Source organism: Ictidomys tridecemlineatus, chromosome 6 (assembly GCF_052094955.1).
Source record: "Ictidomys tridecemlineatus isolate mIctTri1 chromosome 6, mIctTri1.hap1, whole genome shotgun sequence".
NCBI classification, from domain to species: domain Eukaryota; kingdom Metazoa; phylum Chordata; class Mammalia; order Rodentia; family Sciuridae; genus Ictidomys; species Ictidomys tridecemlineatus.
In genome coordinates, this window is record NC_135482.1 from 122,821,447 (window position 1) to 122,833,867 (window position 12,421).

The 12,421-nt window shown below is 39.4% G+C and overlaps 1 protein-coding gene and 1 pseudogene across 2 annotated transcripts in view; one reads left to right on the forward strand and one right to left on the reverse strand.

Annotated features, from left to right (window-relative positions):
* Cryl1 (crystallin lambda 1) overlaps positions 1-12,421 on the forward strand; it is a 131,249-nt gene that overhangs the window by 23,119 nt on the left and 95,709 nt on the right. For both annotated transcript variants that reach the window (XM_005338618.4, XM_078015704.1), the window contains exon 3: positions 9,616-9,742. In XM_005338618.4, coding sequence (XP_005338675.1) covers positions 9,616-9,742 — 127 coding nt within the window. The remainder of the gene's footprint in view (positions 1-9,615; positions 9,743-12,421) is intronic.
* Positions 5,866-7,528, reverse strand: LOC101960729 (la-related protein 4-like; annotated as a pseudogene).

A 12,421-nucleotide genomic window follows, 5' to 3' on the forward strand; every position in this document is an offset into this window, starting at 1 on the left:
TTTATGGACAAACGCTGACCGGTATGTAAAATAGAGGTCACTAGAGATTGGGAAAGGGAGAGAAAGGTGGAAAAAGGTGATTGGATGTGATCAGTGTGCACTGTATGCATGAATGGAAGTAATACACTGAACCCCATTAATATGAACAACTAGTCATGCTAATAAAATAAATAAATAAATCCCAGTTGATGGGCATATCTTTTCCAAGTGATTATGCATATCTTCTACAAAAGCTCAAGACAAAAGATCTTCTAAAATACTCAAATAAAAATTGGAATTAATCTACCCGTGACAAAATATTGTCAATGACCGGATTTGATGAATGGTAGATATATTTTCTGCACTCAGAATATGAGGGCTCTGTCTGGACATGTCTGAAAGCCCCTATGAAGCGTGCATTTGATTTTTCCCTTGGGACACTATTCAGCAGGGTCCTGAAGTTTGCAGCCATTTCATGGGTCGATCTGTAACCATGTCTCTTGGCTCACATTCAGATTTGTCTCTGTTCTACCCATGTCCTGCACAGTGGAGGGAGGGACTTGAGGCCAAATAATTTCTGTAGAATCTTTATCCTGAGCATGATCTGCAGGAGGCCAGTGTTTGTGGCTACTTCTTCCTACGGCTTTATTTCTCCACATGACTCCTCCTGACTCCATGGGGATGATCCTGGGAGGAACTAAGAATTAAGAGGCTCTGGTACCCATTTACTTATCTAATCTAACTCAGAGATTTTGGAAGCCTAAAGTTTGCTTTAGATTAATGAAAAGGTTTGAAGACACAGGACTGGTGTCCAAAAACTTGGAGCAAGCATTTTTGAGCACTTTAGACCCTCAGACCTAATTTCCTAAAGGATGAAGTGGTTACCAGGCTTAGACATTTAAAGATGCCCTGTAGGTCTGGAGGTATAGCTCAGTGGTAAAGCGCTTGCATGAATCCCTGGGTTACACCCCCAGTTCTGCATAAATAAATAAAACAAGTAAAAATAAAAATAAAGATGCTATATGAGTTCAATAGAAAGATGGTTTTGTGTTATGGGGGTGGCAGCTCAAAGAACTTTGCGTTTTATATACTTAAAAAATGACAGCAAATGTGGCAGGATTAATGATGGTTAGTTCTGAATGGTATAAATATGGGGATGTTTCTATCTTTTTAGTTCTTAAAATTATAAACAGAAAATAGTTCTAGCAGAGCAATGGGTACTGTATTATATCTTTCACTACTCTGCAACACAACTCTTAGAGTTAAGCCAAGTGCATTTTTGTTTGGTAGCCACAAGCAGCTCTTCAGAGATGTGAGTGTTTTAATTCTGGTTGTGTTTATGGGCAATGTGGTTGACTTTCACCAGTGTTGTGGATTCCTAGACTTAGCCATTGCTGTAGGTCTGATTTATATAAATTGTATGCGTAGTTCAAAGCTGAGTAATTCAACTAGAAGGCCCATCCAATCTCCTAATAAAGTAGGTTCTAGGCCCTTTTGAGTCATAAAGGATGGAGGTACTCTGGTTTTCTCTCTCCGTGAGCACTGATTGTAAGGCTCCATGAGGGAGAGAGGAGGACAGGAAGATGTCTCTGCAGCTACATCTGTATGGCAGAAGTGGGACATTGTTCAGGGGACACCTAAGTTGTGATAGTCAGATGATGGCTCTGGCAATGTGCTGTGGTTCTGAGGGTGGTTGTTTCATGAGCAGGTCATTTTCTAAATTCCTGCCTTATAAGGTCCACCTTTGTGGTGACTTCAGTACTGGCTGGGTTTATATTTCCAGTGAGCACAGGGCGGGTCTCCCTACATTGCCACATACCCAGTTGCCAGATGTCTGGTCGGACTATAGAATCTGACTTTGGGATAGCTGTCATCTTGGGCCTAGTCTGTGGAAGCTCATCAGGGACCCAACATGGCAAGCCTGTTAGTTATGAATTCCTGAAAGGAGACGGTGGGTTTGCCAGGTATAGAGGCACATCTCAAAGAGAAAATAGGAGCCCCATAGCCTAAGTACAAGATCAACAGTCTGGACCAGAGGGTTAACAGCATTCTTAAGGGAGGAAATACATGTGGACTCCTCTCTCTGTGTTCTCCTTATTACATTCCTTAGTACATTGGGTACCTTAAATTTTCAGATCTTAATCCAATAGGTTATGCTGATTAGCTCTATAAGTAAATTTCATTGACAGGGTTTCCTTTTCTTTTTTTTAGCATAGGAAGTTTATTGTATGTTTCTTTTAGAAGTTGATTTTTAAAAAATAATGTATAGAAATGAAAATCTTAAAACTGCATAAATATGTTATACCAAGTTACCTATCAATCTACCAAAGCAACTGCCGAGCTGAATAATAAATTACAAAGAAATAATAATTCTGGCTTATTCAGGAATGTGCAGTGTTTTCAAAGCTCTTAACAGTTATCCACTAATACAAATCTCTAAAGCTGAACTTAGAGTTGGAAGATGAGTTTAACAGTAACATAAATTTAACCTATTTACATTCATTTTAATATATGACTTAGATGTTTATTCTGTGTCACAATGATGCTTTCAAGTATTCGCAATTTACAGTTTCAATTTGTACCTATATAATTCACTAACATGAGGGACAGTTCTTCCTGTTACAAACTATCCCTGAGAATAAAAATAAAACTCCATCCTACATAGAACTCGGAATATGGTGTGACTTAAAACAGATTAATGCAACATGGTTTTTAATATTTAGCCATTTTCTAAATATCAGCATGTAAATTTGCCTATTCAATAAATGACATCTACAACTTTATTCACTGAGAAATTCTGCATTAATTTTATTCAACCATCTTTATCACCTTATCCTAAAAATTTCTTGACTTGCTATTTCTGTTTCAGTGAATTCCAAACTGTGTGTATAGTATTTTTTTTTTTGAGAAGAGGAAGGAAGCAAGGTGATAAATACACTGTAAACAGAAAACAGTTCCCCCCAAATTAAACCTTTATAAAACTTTTCTCTTTATTTCTATACTATTTGACACTTTTTAAAAGTCAGTTACAGCGTTTCATCTTTAACAATAAACAAATATATTACTGGAGGGTCAGTCTGCCCCACCTTTCTGGGACCTAAAATTCTGAGTATGTGAACAGAAGAATAAAATACTTCAACATTAAATTACCAAATTTATAACTGTTACATGATTTGACTGGACTAGTTAAAGCATATAGAAACATACAACTCAGTAGGTGTTTGGTGATTTTGCTTTTAGGGGTAGATTGTCAAAAAACAAAGAGTAAAAAATGAAGCAGCAAAAAAGTTTTGTTTCCCATCTTAAAGTGTGAGGGCAGTGGATCACAGGGCAGTGTAATCCTCTGAAATCCATTTGACCTATCACTTCAGGTCCAAGATGAAATTTGGGATTTTTTTGAATAGACCCTATTCTTTCCTGGAGTATCAAACTGATTGGTAGTTGTATCTCCAAGTACAATCAGACCTTAACAGTCTGTTGAAGGAAATATTAGTAAAATCCAAAAGATGAGACTAAATTTCAAATTAGAATAAAAATCTACTCAGTTTTCAAATCATTGACTAACACGACAACAGATTTGGCTTAATCACTCCTGTACACACTGACACCCACAGATGCCCCAGTCACTGATGTGCTCTGCAACAAAAGGCCATATAATCAGAGATGACATTCTCCAAGTCCAACTTTAAATAGATTTTAAAAAGTCACTTCTAATTTTTACAGAAATTGTTTCTTCAAAAACTATTTTCTCTCATTCCCTCATCTCCTAAACTAAAGGATGTATACTGTGTTGTTTTGTTGTAATTTCTCAACCTAAATCTGAACCCTCAAAATCGATTCCAGGCAGAAAATCTTTGTAAATTAAAATCAAAAGCAAAAATAGAAAAAATATATTTTATATATTATATGTGTGTGTATACACACACACACACACACATATGTATTTATACTGATTGGAATCCTCTAGCATTTTAAAATCACTTTAGAGATGAATTTTGGGATGTTATTCTCCACAACTCCAAAATCCATAATTTAAGGACATAATTTATTTCCTTCCTAGCTACCCACTCCCCTCTAGAACAGTTCAAGTTTAATGGAAAGAGAGCAAGTTTTTGAATAGTTTTGTGTTTTTTTTTATTTCTTTGGTGATCTGGGTGGTATATATTGCTCTTTGCCATTATGTCAAGTCACTCCCTGAGGTATAGCCCTAAGGCTAAACTGGTGTCTCTGGTCCCTGATTTTTCCAGCAAACGTTCCCCTGGGAATGGTATTGCCTTGGAAGCCAGAATATCCTTACTAGCCCTTGCTTCTGGCTCCTCATGTGATTTCTCAATGGACTTCTCAGGAGCTCCAGTTTCTTCATTTTTGGTGGGAGATACAACTTTGGAGCAAAGTTCCAGTAGTGGCCGAACAAGAACTGAAACTGGCTCTCACGGAGGTTCTGGCACACTTCAGCATAACTTTTCAAGGTTCCTGTAGGGTTACAGCTCCAGATGCGTTTATGTTACTGTAACTTGGTGAAGCAGTATTTGCCTGTGATGTCTTTGCAGTGCTTGGGGGAAGAAATTGGGATAGTCATCTGATTGAGAACAATCTTCTGAACATCAAAATCTTCTATTAGATCCTTTTCTTGCTGAGTTGTGCTTAATGCAGGAAGCTCAGCTGTACATGGAGGACTGGAACTCAAGATATTGAGTTGCTGGGCAGAAGTGCAATCTGTTTGCTCATCCTCTGCAGGCACTAGGGGATGAACTCTCAAGTCTTCATTATCCTTTCTTTAATGACAAAAATTCTATTCTCCAAAACGAATTCACCTGGCATTCTTTTCTTCCTTCCTTTCTTCCTTCCTTTCTTCCTTCCTTCCTTCCTTCCTTCCTTCCTTCCTTCCTTCCTTCCTTCCTTCCTTCCTTCCTTCCTTCCTTCCTTCCTTTCTTTCTTTCTTTCTTTCTTTCCTTCCTTCCTTCCTTCCTTCCTTCCTTCCTTCCTTCCTTCTTTCCCTCCCTCCCTCCCTCCCTGCCTCCCTCCCTCCCTCCCTCCCTCCCTCCCTCCCTCCCTTCCTTCCTTCCTTCCTTCCTTCCTTCCTTCCTTCCTTCCTTCCTTCCTTCCTTCCTTCTTTTCCTCCCTCCCTCCCTCCCTCCCTGCCTCCCTGCCTGCCTGCCTGCCTCCCTCCCTCCCTCCCTCCCTCCCTCCCTCCCTCCCTCCCTCCCTCCCTTCCTTCCTTCCTTCCTTCCTTCCTTCCTTCCTTCCTTCCTTCCTTCCTTCCTGATTCAACTCAGGCACACTCGGCCACTTAGCCATATCCCAGCCCTATTTTGTATTTTATTTACAGACAGGGTCTCACTAAGTTGCTTAGTGCCTCACTTTTGCTGGGGCTGGCTTTGAACTCTTGATTCTCCTGCCTCAGCCTCTTGAGCTACTGAGATTCAGGTGTGTGCCACCATGCGCGGCTTAAATAAGTCTTACGTTTAAGGCTAGTTTTCTTTATTTTTAAATTAAATTAATTTTTTTTTTATTGGGGATTGAACTTAGGGGCACTTGATCACTCAGCTACCACCTGGCTTTCTTGATGAACTTCCAGGTAATGGAGGAAAATTTGAAGCTAGTAAGTCAAACTTTGTTTTTTTGAGCCTTTGTTTCAACTGTTGAAGGATGGGATCTTGAGATTCTGTCATCTTGTGGTCTTTGACTTCTGGAAACAGTTCTTCTGCTCCTACCATAGTCCCCATTCTGTTGCATCTGTAAAACAGGAGTCTCCTTGGGAAGGTGAGTTTGCTCCTGATGCCCTGGTACTATAGGGTTATGCCATCCGGGTGGAAAGTTCCTTGAACTAGATCTATTCAATGGTCCATCCTCAAATGACACAGAGCCTTCTGTTGAATCTTCTGAACCACTGGATGACCTAAAATGAGGCTTCACATGATTCTTTTTTGGAAGGGTCGACCAATATTCACAGCAGCAGCATTTGTTTTATAAGATCCTGGTGAATTAAAGCCATTCACAAACTACCACTGGGAAAGGAAGCTAGTGGTGTTTCAAAGTAAGGTGCAGGACTTGGAGACCAAGACTGAGGCACAATACTATAGACTGAGGACTGTTGGTGAGGATTATATACAGGCTGCATAAAGACTGGTGAGGCATACTGTGCTGAAGTTTGAATACATACTAGAATCAATAACCATTCTTAGCAAAAAAGGTATTGATGGCCCTTATCTTTGTCATGATTGGCTTGCCCTGAAATGTTATAACTTAAGTATTTGAAAGTCTGTTGTGCATCTGGGTCTGGCTGAAAAGTGATATATCAGTTGCTATTATGTGCAAGCTCACAGCTTATCACTTTGGGGAATTTTTCACTTTTAAGCAAAGCTTTCACTTCCTCTACTGGTGTTATTTCAGGAATCTCTCTAAGAATCACAATACAACACTAATGACTTGGTCTCACCTTCTCACCCTTCTCATCAACTTGTACCATAGGAGAAGATCTCAACACTTTAAGATCAGGATTTGTGGTTAACTTTTTTTAAAAAAAATCTCTTTTCTGTTGGCAATTGTCCAGTTGGGACGAACTGATCACTATCCATCTGAGCTATCAAACAATGATCCTTTGACAAGTTTTCTTGTGAAAAAGAGAATTCTAATGTTTTCTTTAGACATTCTTTTAGATCTTCTGTAGAAATTGATGAACTACCTTCTCCAGAAACATGTATTTGGCAACTCAGTTGTTCAGGTCCTAATATCATTTTATCAGTTGGTTCAATGCCTGTAGTGTTTCTTGTGGTTTCACAAGATGGAGAATATATTACTTCATGTTCCTTACACATACCTTTTGAAAGCTTGGCATCTCCTTCAGGATGAGACCCTGATGTGCTGCTGTTTCATGCCAAGGGCTTTCAGTTCCTTGAGTAGCATCAGGAGTTCTAGGAGGAATTTCTTGCCATACTCTTTGGCATTAGATTTAAACCAGTTCCTTTAGGTGTAACCTGCTTCTCCCTCCACCGTCCCACATGTTCTCTCCTCCCTCCTCGATCGTGCCTCCCTCATGACCCTTTTCTCCACCCGACTCCACCCTGCCCCCCTACACCTGTTTGCCTCCTTTAGGAGGTCCAAAAGGGGCCAGGGTTTCCTTTTTTTTCTTTTTTTTCTACTTTTTTTTTCAAATGAGAGAGACAGTGTGACTCAGTAGAAAGCATAAGGAAGAAATTGTTCTTATTAATTATGACTTAAAGGCAGAAGAATGGTATCAGCCGCATCATGCTTCTAACAGCTCTGGCCCTTGGGAAACTCTGTACCATCCTGGAGATTTGATTTGGGCACCAAAATGAATGGGCAGGACTAAAAAAAAATACAAAAAGAAGCATTTTTCTTTATTTTGATACCTTTATAGATATCTTTAGTTATTTTAAAGGCAAAATTGATCCAAAGGTGGATTCATGTATTATTCATATTCTTTTTTTCAAGTGGCAAAATGGGACTTCAAAAGAGTAGGCCTTCGCATTGATAGCCCTAAAAATCAGTAATGTTTTCCTTCTCTATATACATGAAAAAGAACCATGACGTAATTAGTTATTCATGGGATAAACTGATCTGTGTAGTACGTGTCATAGTCACATTGAATAACTTATCATCATTATTAAAATGAAGTTGAATATTTTCCTTTTCTTGTGAGTGTAAAATATGCACAGCATCTAGGAATACAGGATTTAAAAGTGGAGGTTGAGAGTTCTGTTTCTGTCAACATGGCAAATGTCAATATGGTAAGTCTCTTGAAAATTTTTTTCACTTCAAGATGCTTAAGGATATTGGGTAACTGTGTGTCTTTGAGGCTTTTAAAAGTCATGCATAGCTAATGGTAGCTAATAATATTTTTTTCCGCATATTTGCCGACCATTTGTATTTATTATTTTGGGAACTGTCTATTCAGGTCATTTCCCCAATTTATAAAGAGGAAAGGTTTATTCTGGCTTGCTTTCAGCAGTTTTGGTCCATGACTGATTGATCCCCTTGCTTTGGGCCTGAGGCAGCACAGTACATCATGGTGGGAGCACATGGTGGAGGAAGTTCATTCACCTCAGGGCAGGTGGGTAGCAAAAGAGAGGGGTAGGGGTTAGGTTCCCATTATTCCCTTTGAGGGAACGTCCCCAGTGACCAAAGACCTCTACCTTAAATGTTGAACATAAGCAACCTGTGAGAGCATGGTCTTTTGACAAGGTCATTCTTAACTATGATGGGATGAGACAAAAAGACTGCTTCATAAATCTGTCTAAGAACAGCTGAAAACAAGATCACTGTGCAACCCACAAATACTGAGCATCTCTTTCTTGGCTAAAATGAGTGCCCACTTCTCTTGAAATCATTATAGCTTTGTCTTCAGGGTAGTCTCCTTTCCATCTGGGTAAGATCTATTGAGATACCCAATCTTCTAACTGCCCTCACTTTTTATAGCATCTCAACTAGTGAGTTCTACTTCTGAGACTTCCTCCAAATCACCCAAGCAAAGCCTGAATCCTTTGATAAGTTCTCTCTATTACCTTCTTTCTAGATCCCATGGCTCCCCTGGTGTTCCAGTATAGGTGTGCTCCTGTTGGCTTTTTTAAAAAAATTTTTTTTGGTTATTAATGGATCTTTATTCTTTTATACGTGGTGATGAGAATCAAACCCAGTGCCCCACACATGCCAGGCAAACGCTCTACCAATGAGCCACAACCCCAGTCCTCTTGTTGGCTTTAACTGTAGGATGTCAACAGCTTAAAGATTAATACTGTCACAAGAAGACAAGTACCACATAAAAAAATCTCACTCATATGTGGAATTTACAAGGTCAATTTCGGAAGTTGGCACTAGAGTGTTGGTTTCAGGAAGCTGGGGAGAGCAGGAGGGAAGGAGGGATGGGGAGAAACTGGTCCAAAGGTACTAAGTTATAGTTAGAGAGGAGTTAGAAGTCCTGGATGTGCTATTAAACAGCATGGGTATGCCCATTGAATGGTAACTCACCATTCTCTCTAGCCCCCTGGCAACCACATTCCACTTTATGTCTCCATGATTTTGGTTGCTCTTGGTACCTTATATAAGTGTAATCACCCCATTTTTGTCCTTTTGTGTCTGACTTATTTCATCTCATTTGTGTAATATCACCCAGGTTCATCCACATTGTAGCAAGTGTCAGAACTTCCTTCTTCTTTAAGTCTGAAAAATACTCCATTGTGTGTATCACAACATCTTGTTTTTGTATTCATCTATCAATGGACCCTTAAGTTGCTTTCAACTCTTGGCTATTGTGAATAGTGCTTCTGTGAACATGGGTGTATAAAAATCTCTAAAAATCTGCTTTCAATTCCTTTGGATATATACCTGGAAATGGAATTGCTGAATCATGTGATGATTCTATTTTTAATTTTTTGAGACTCTCTGGACCGTTCTCTATAGCAGCTACTCCATTTACAATCTCACCAACAGTGTACTAGGGTCCCAGTTTTTCCACATCCTCACCAGCCCTTGTTACTTTCCTTTTTTGAGAGCCATCCTAATGGGTGAAGTGGTATCTCACTGTGACTCTGATTTACATTCCTGATGACTAGTGTTGTTGAGCTTTATTTTTATATTGGGTTTTGATTACAGTGACCACTCTCTACTTCTTTCCAGAAAGGAGTTGAAGATGCTGGAGCAGTCTGGTTCTCTGAAAGGTTCTCTAAGCGCAGAACAGCAGCTGTCACTCATCAGTGGTTGCTCCAACATTGCAGAAGCAGTAGAGGGCGCCATGCACATTCAGGTGAGTTAAGGACACTGGCAAACCAGGTCTGCAGAGTCCCAGGAGAACTTAAAACCTCTCCAGAATGCAGGAACTTTGGGGAGGGAGTAGAAGGAAGGAGCAGGGGGCAGGAAAGATGGTGGAAGGAGATAGACATCATTACCCTAGTACATGTATGACGACATGAATGGAGTAACTCTATCTTGTGAACAACCAGAGAAATAAAAAATTGCACTCCATTTGTGTTCTATGAATTGAAATGCATTCTGCCGTCATGTATAACAAATTAGAGTAAATAAATAAATAAATTTAAAAAACCTCTCTGGAAGAACAAAGAAAAACAATAGGCAGTGAAAGGCATGAATATTTTGTAACTTTAAAATCAGAATTCTGTTTCTGTGACAGCAAACAGGTCATCAAAACTTCCCGTGTACAGATTCTCATCAAACTAGCATGATAATGCTAACCTTACAGATATTACAATTTTGAGCTAAATTAGGTATTCTGAACTGCTAACACTGTTTTATCAACCTTTTAAATGACAGATTACATTCTTGTTTTCATGCATAATGAAGTAAACCCTTTAAAGAAATCCTCTCAGAGAAAATCTTTCATTTGCATTTATCGTTTCCAACAACTTCACTTAAAAAAATAGTCCTCACAGGCGCTGATTGTTCCTTAGCTGAAAGAGTCTGGAGAGAGGAAGCAGTCCCTTTAGGTAGAGCTGGGGCAGCCTCAGGGGCTGGGTGAGGTGACCTTTCCAGGAATCTCTCTCTCTTGTAGCTCAAGTGCCTACAGGTAGATTCTGCCCATGTTTAAGAACCTGAGGTCTAACATTATCTTTTGAAAGGTCATACTTTAATTGCTACAGAGTTTAGGTAATTATTCCAAATACCCCTTTTCTATATTTTGTGTTCTGAGATTTGCACATATCATGTTGTTTCCATGATGATATTCTAACTGAGAATTTGGGAACAAACCAAAAAGGCTGCCATGTGTTTTATAGTCAGCTGTTGCTCTGAGATTCAGATCACATACAGAAGATGGAGGTTCTAGGTCTTTGTGGCTCTCAAGTTTCTCCAGTTCCTTTAACAAACGTGTATCAAAACAGAGCATAAGGAGAGGATCATTTTTCAATTCCTTTTCTCTTTCTTGTGTACAACAGACTGCTCTTATCCTTTGTTTATTTTCTGTAGTTTTAGTCACCTGTGGTCAATAGTAGTCCAAAAGTATTTGGAGGTGGGGGAGGAGAGAGAGACAGACAAAAAGAGACTGACACACTCCACATGCACATAATTGATTACAGTATGTTGTTATAATTGTTCTGTTTTTATTAGTTATTGGTATTAATCTCTTACTGTGCTAATTTATAAATTAAACTTTGTCATAGGTGTATATATATAGGATAAACACAGTAGGTACAGGGTTTGGTGCTGTGGTTTTAGGCATTTACTGGGGGGCTTGGAACATGTCCGGTGTGGATGAGGGGGCTAGTATGTTTGTCTCTATTTCTTGATATAATTAGGGTTGTATGAAATTTGGGTGCTATAGGGGATCAGAGGGCTCCTGTGGTGAGCTTTCAGATGTCCTGTTTTCATGGGTGCGTGTTGTAGGAGGATTTGCTTCTGGAGAACACAGAAGCTTTCCATGCCTGGTCTGGGAAGAGAAGCGTCTTCACCTGGATTTAGTTTTTGAGGACAGTGTATGCTTCTGACATTGGTTCTACCAGGGAGGGTCTTGTTGCTCTTTGCAGTGGCTAGGATGGGTTTCTCTTGTCATGGCATGTATAGTTCACATATGGGTCGAGTGGGCTTGTAGTCATAGGTGTGACTTTGGCAAGTTTTTTTTTTTTTAACTTCTAAATTCCATTTCTTCATCAGTAAAATGAGGATGATTCCTTGAGCTCTGGAGAATTTTCATCTGGGCTCATACTTAAGGTGACTATCCTGAAGGCAAGGTTGCGTTTTCCCAAAGAGATATTTAAAAACTACTTTTATGATTAATTTGTTGTAGTTGTCCCTCAGTATGTTGAGAGGATTGGTTCCAGGACCCTTATTATTGATATCAAAATCTGTGAATGCTCAAGTCTATCATATAAAATAGTGTAGTATTTGCATTGTAGATATGCACATCCTTTCCTATACTTCAAATTGTCTCTAGATGACTTATAATGCCTAATATGATGTAAATGTTATGTGCGTAGTTGTTATACTGTATTGTTTATGGAATAAATATAAAGAAAAAAGTCTGTACATGTTCAATCCGATGCAGTTGTAACAGAGACTTAGAGAGGTTGCCTTTGCTAAAAGCAGTGACTCTTCATTTGGGTCCATTCATACCCAGTGGGTAATGAAAGCAGGATAAAGCTTGACAATCTCTGCCTTCATTTTTGTCTGTCTTCTTTATTACCTTAAACTTTGGTTCGGGTCCCTCCCCAGCTCTGTGTATAGATGTGTTAATCATTTAAGTAGTGTTCATCTAAAACCCGGTAATACAAGAGTTATCAGCCCTAAATTTACCTAACCTATTTCATCCCCCTTCAAGACTGTAGGATTTGCAGTCACCCATTTCAGATCCCTGGAATGATACTAGAAGTCTTTAGCCATTGTCCTGTACCTTCCGGGAAATCACCCCATGAGGAGACTGCTCCCCATTGCCTAAGCTGAAGCAGTCATCTCATGGCAGCTGAATTGCCCCCTT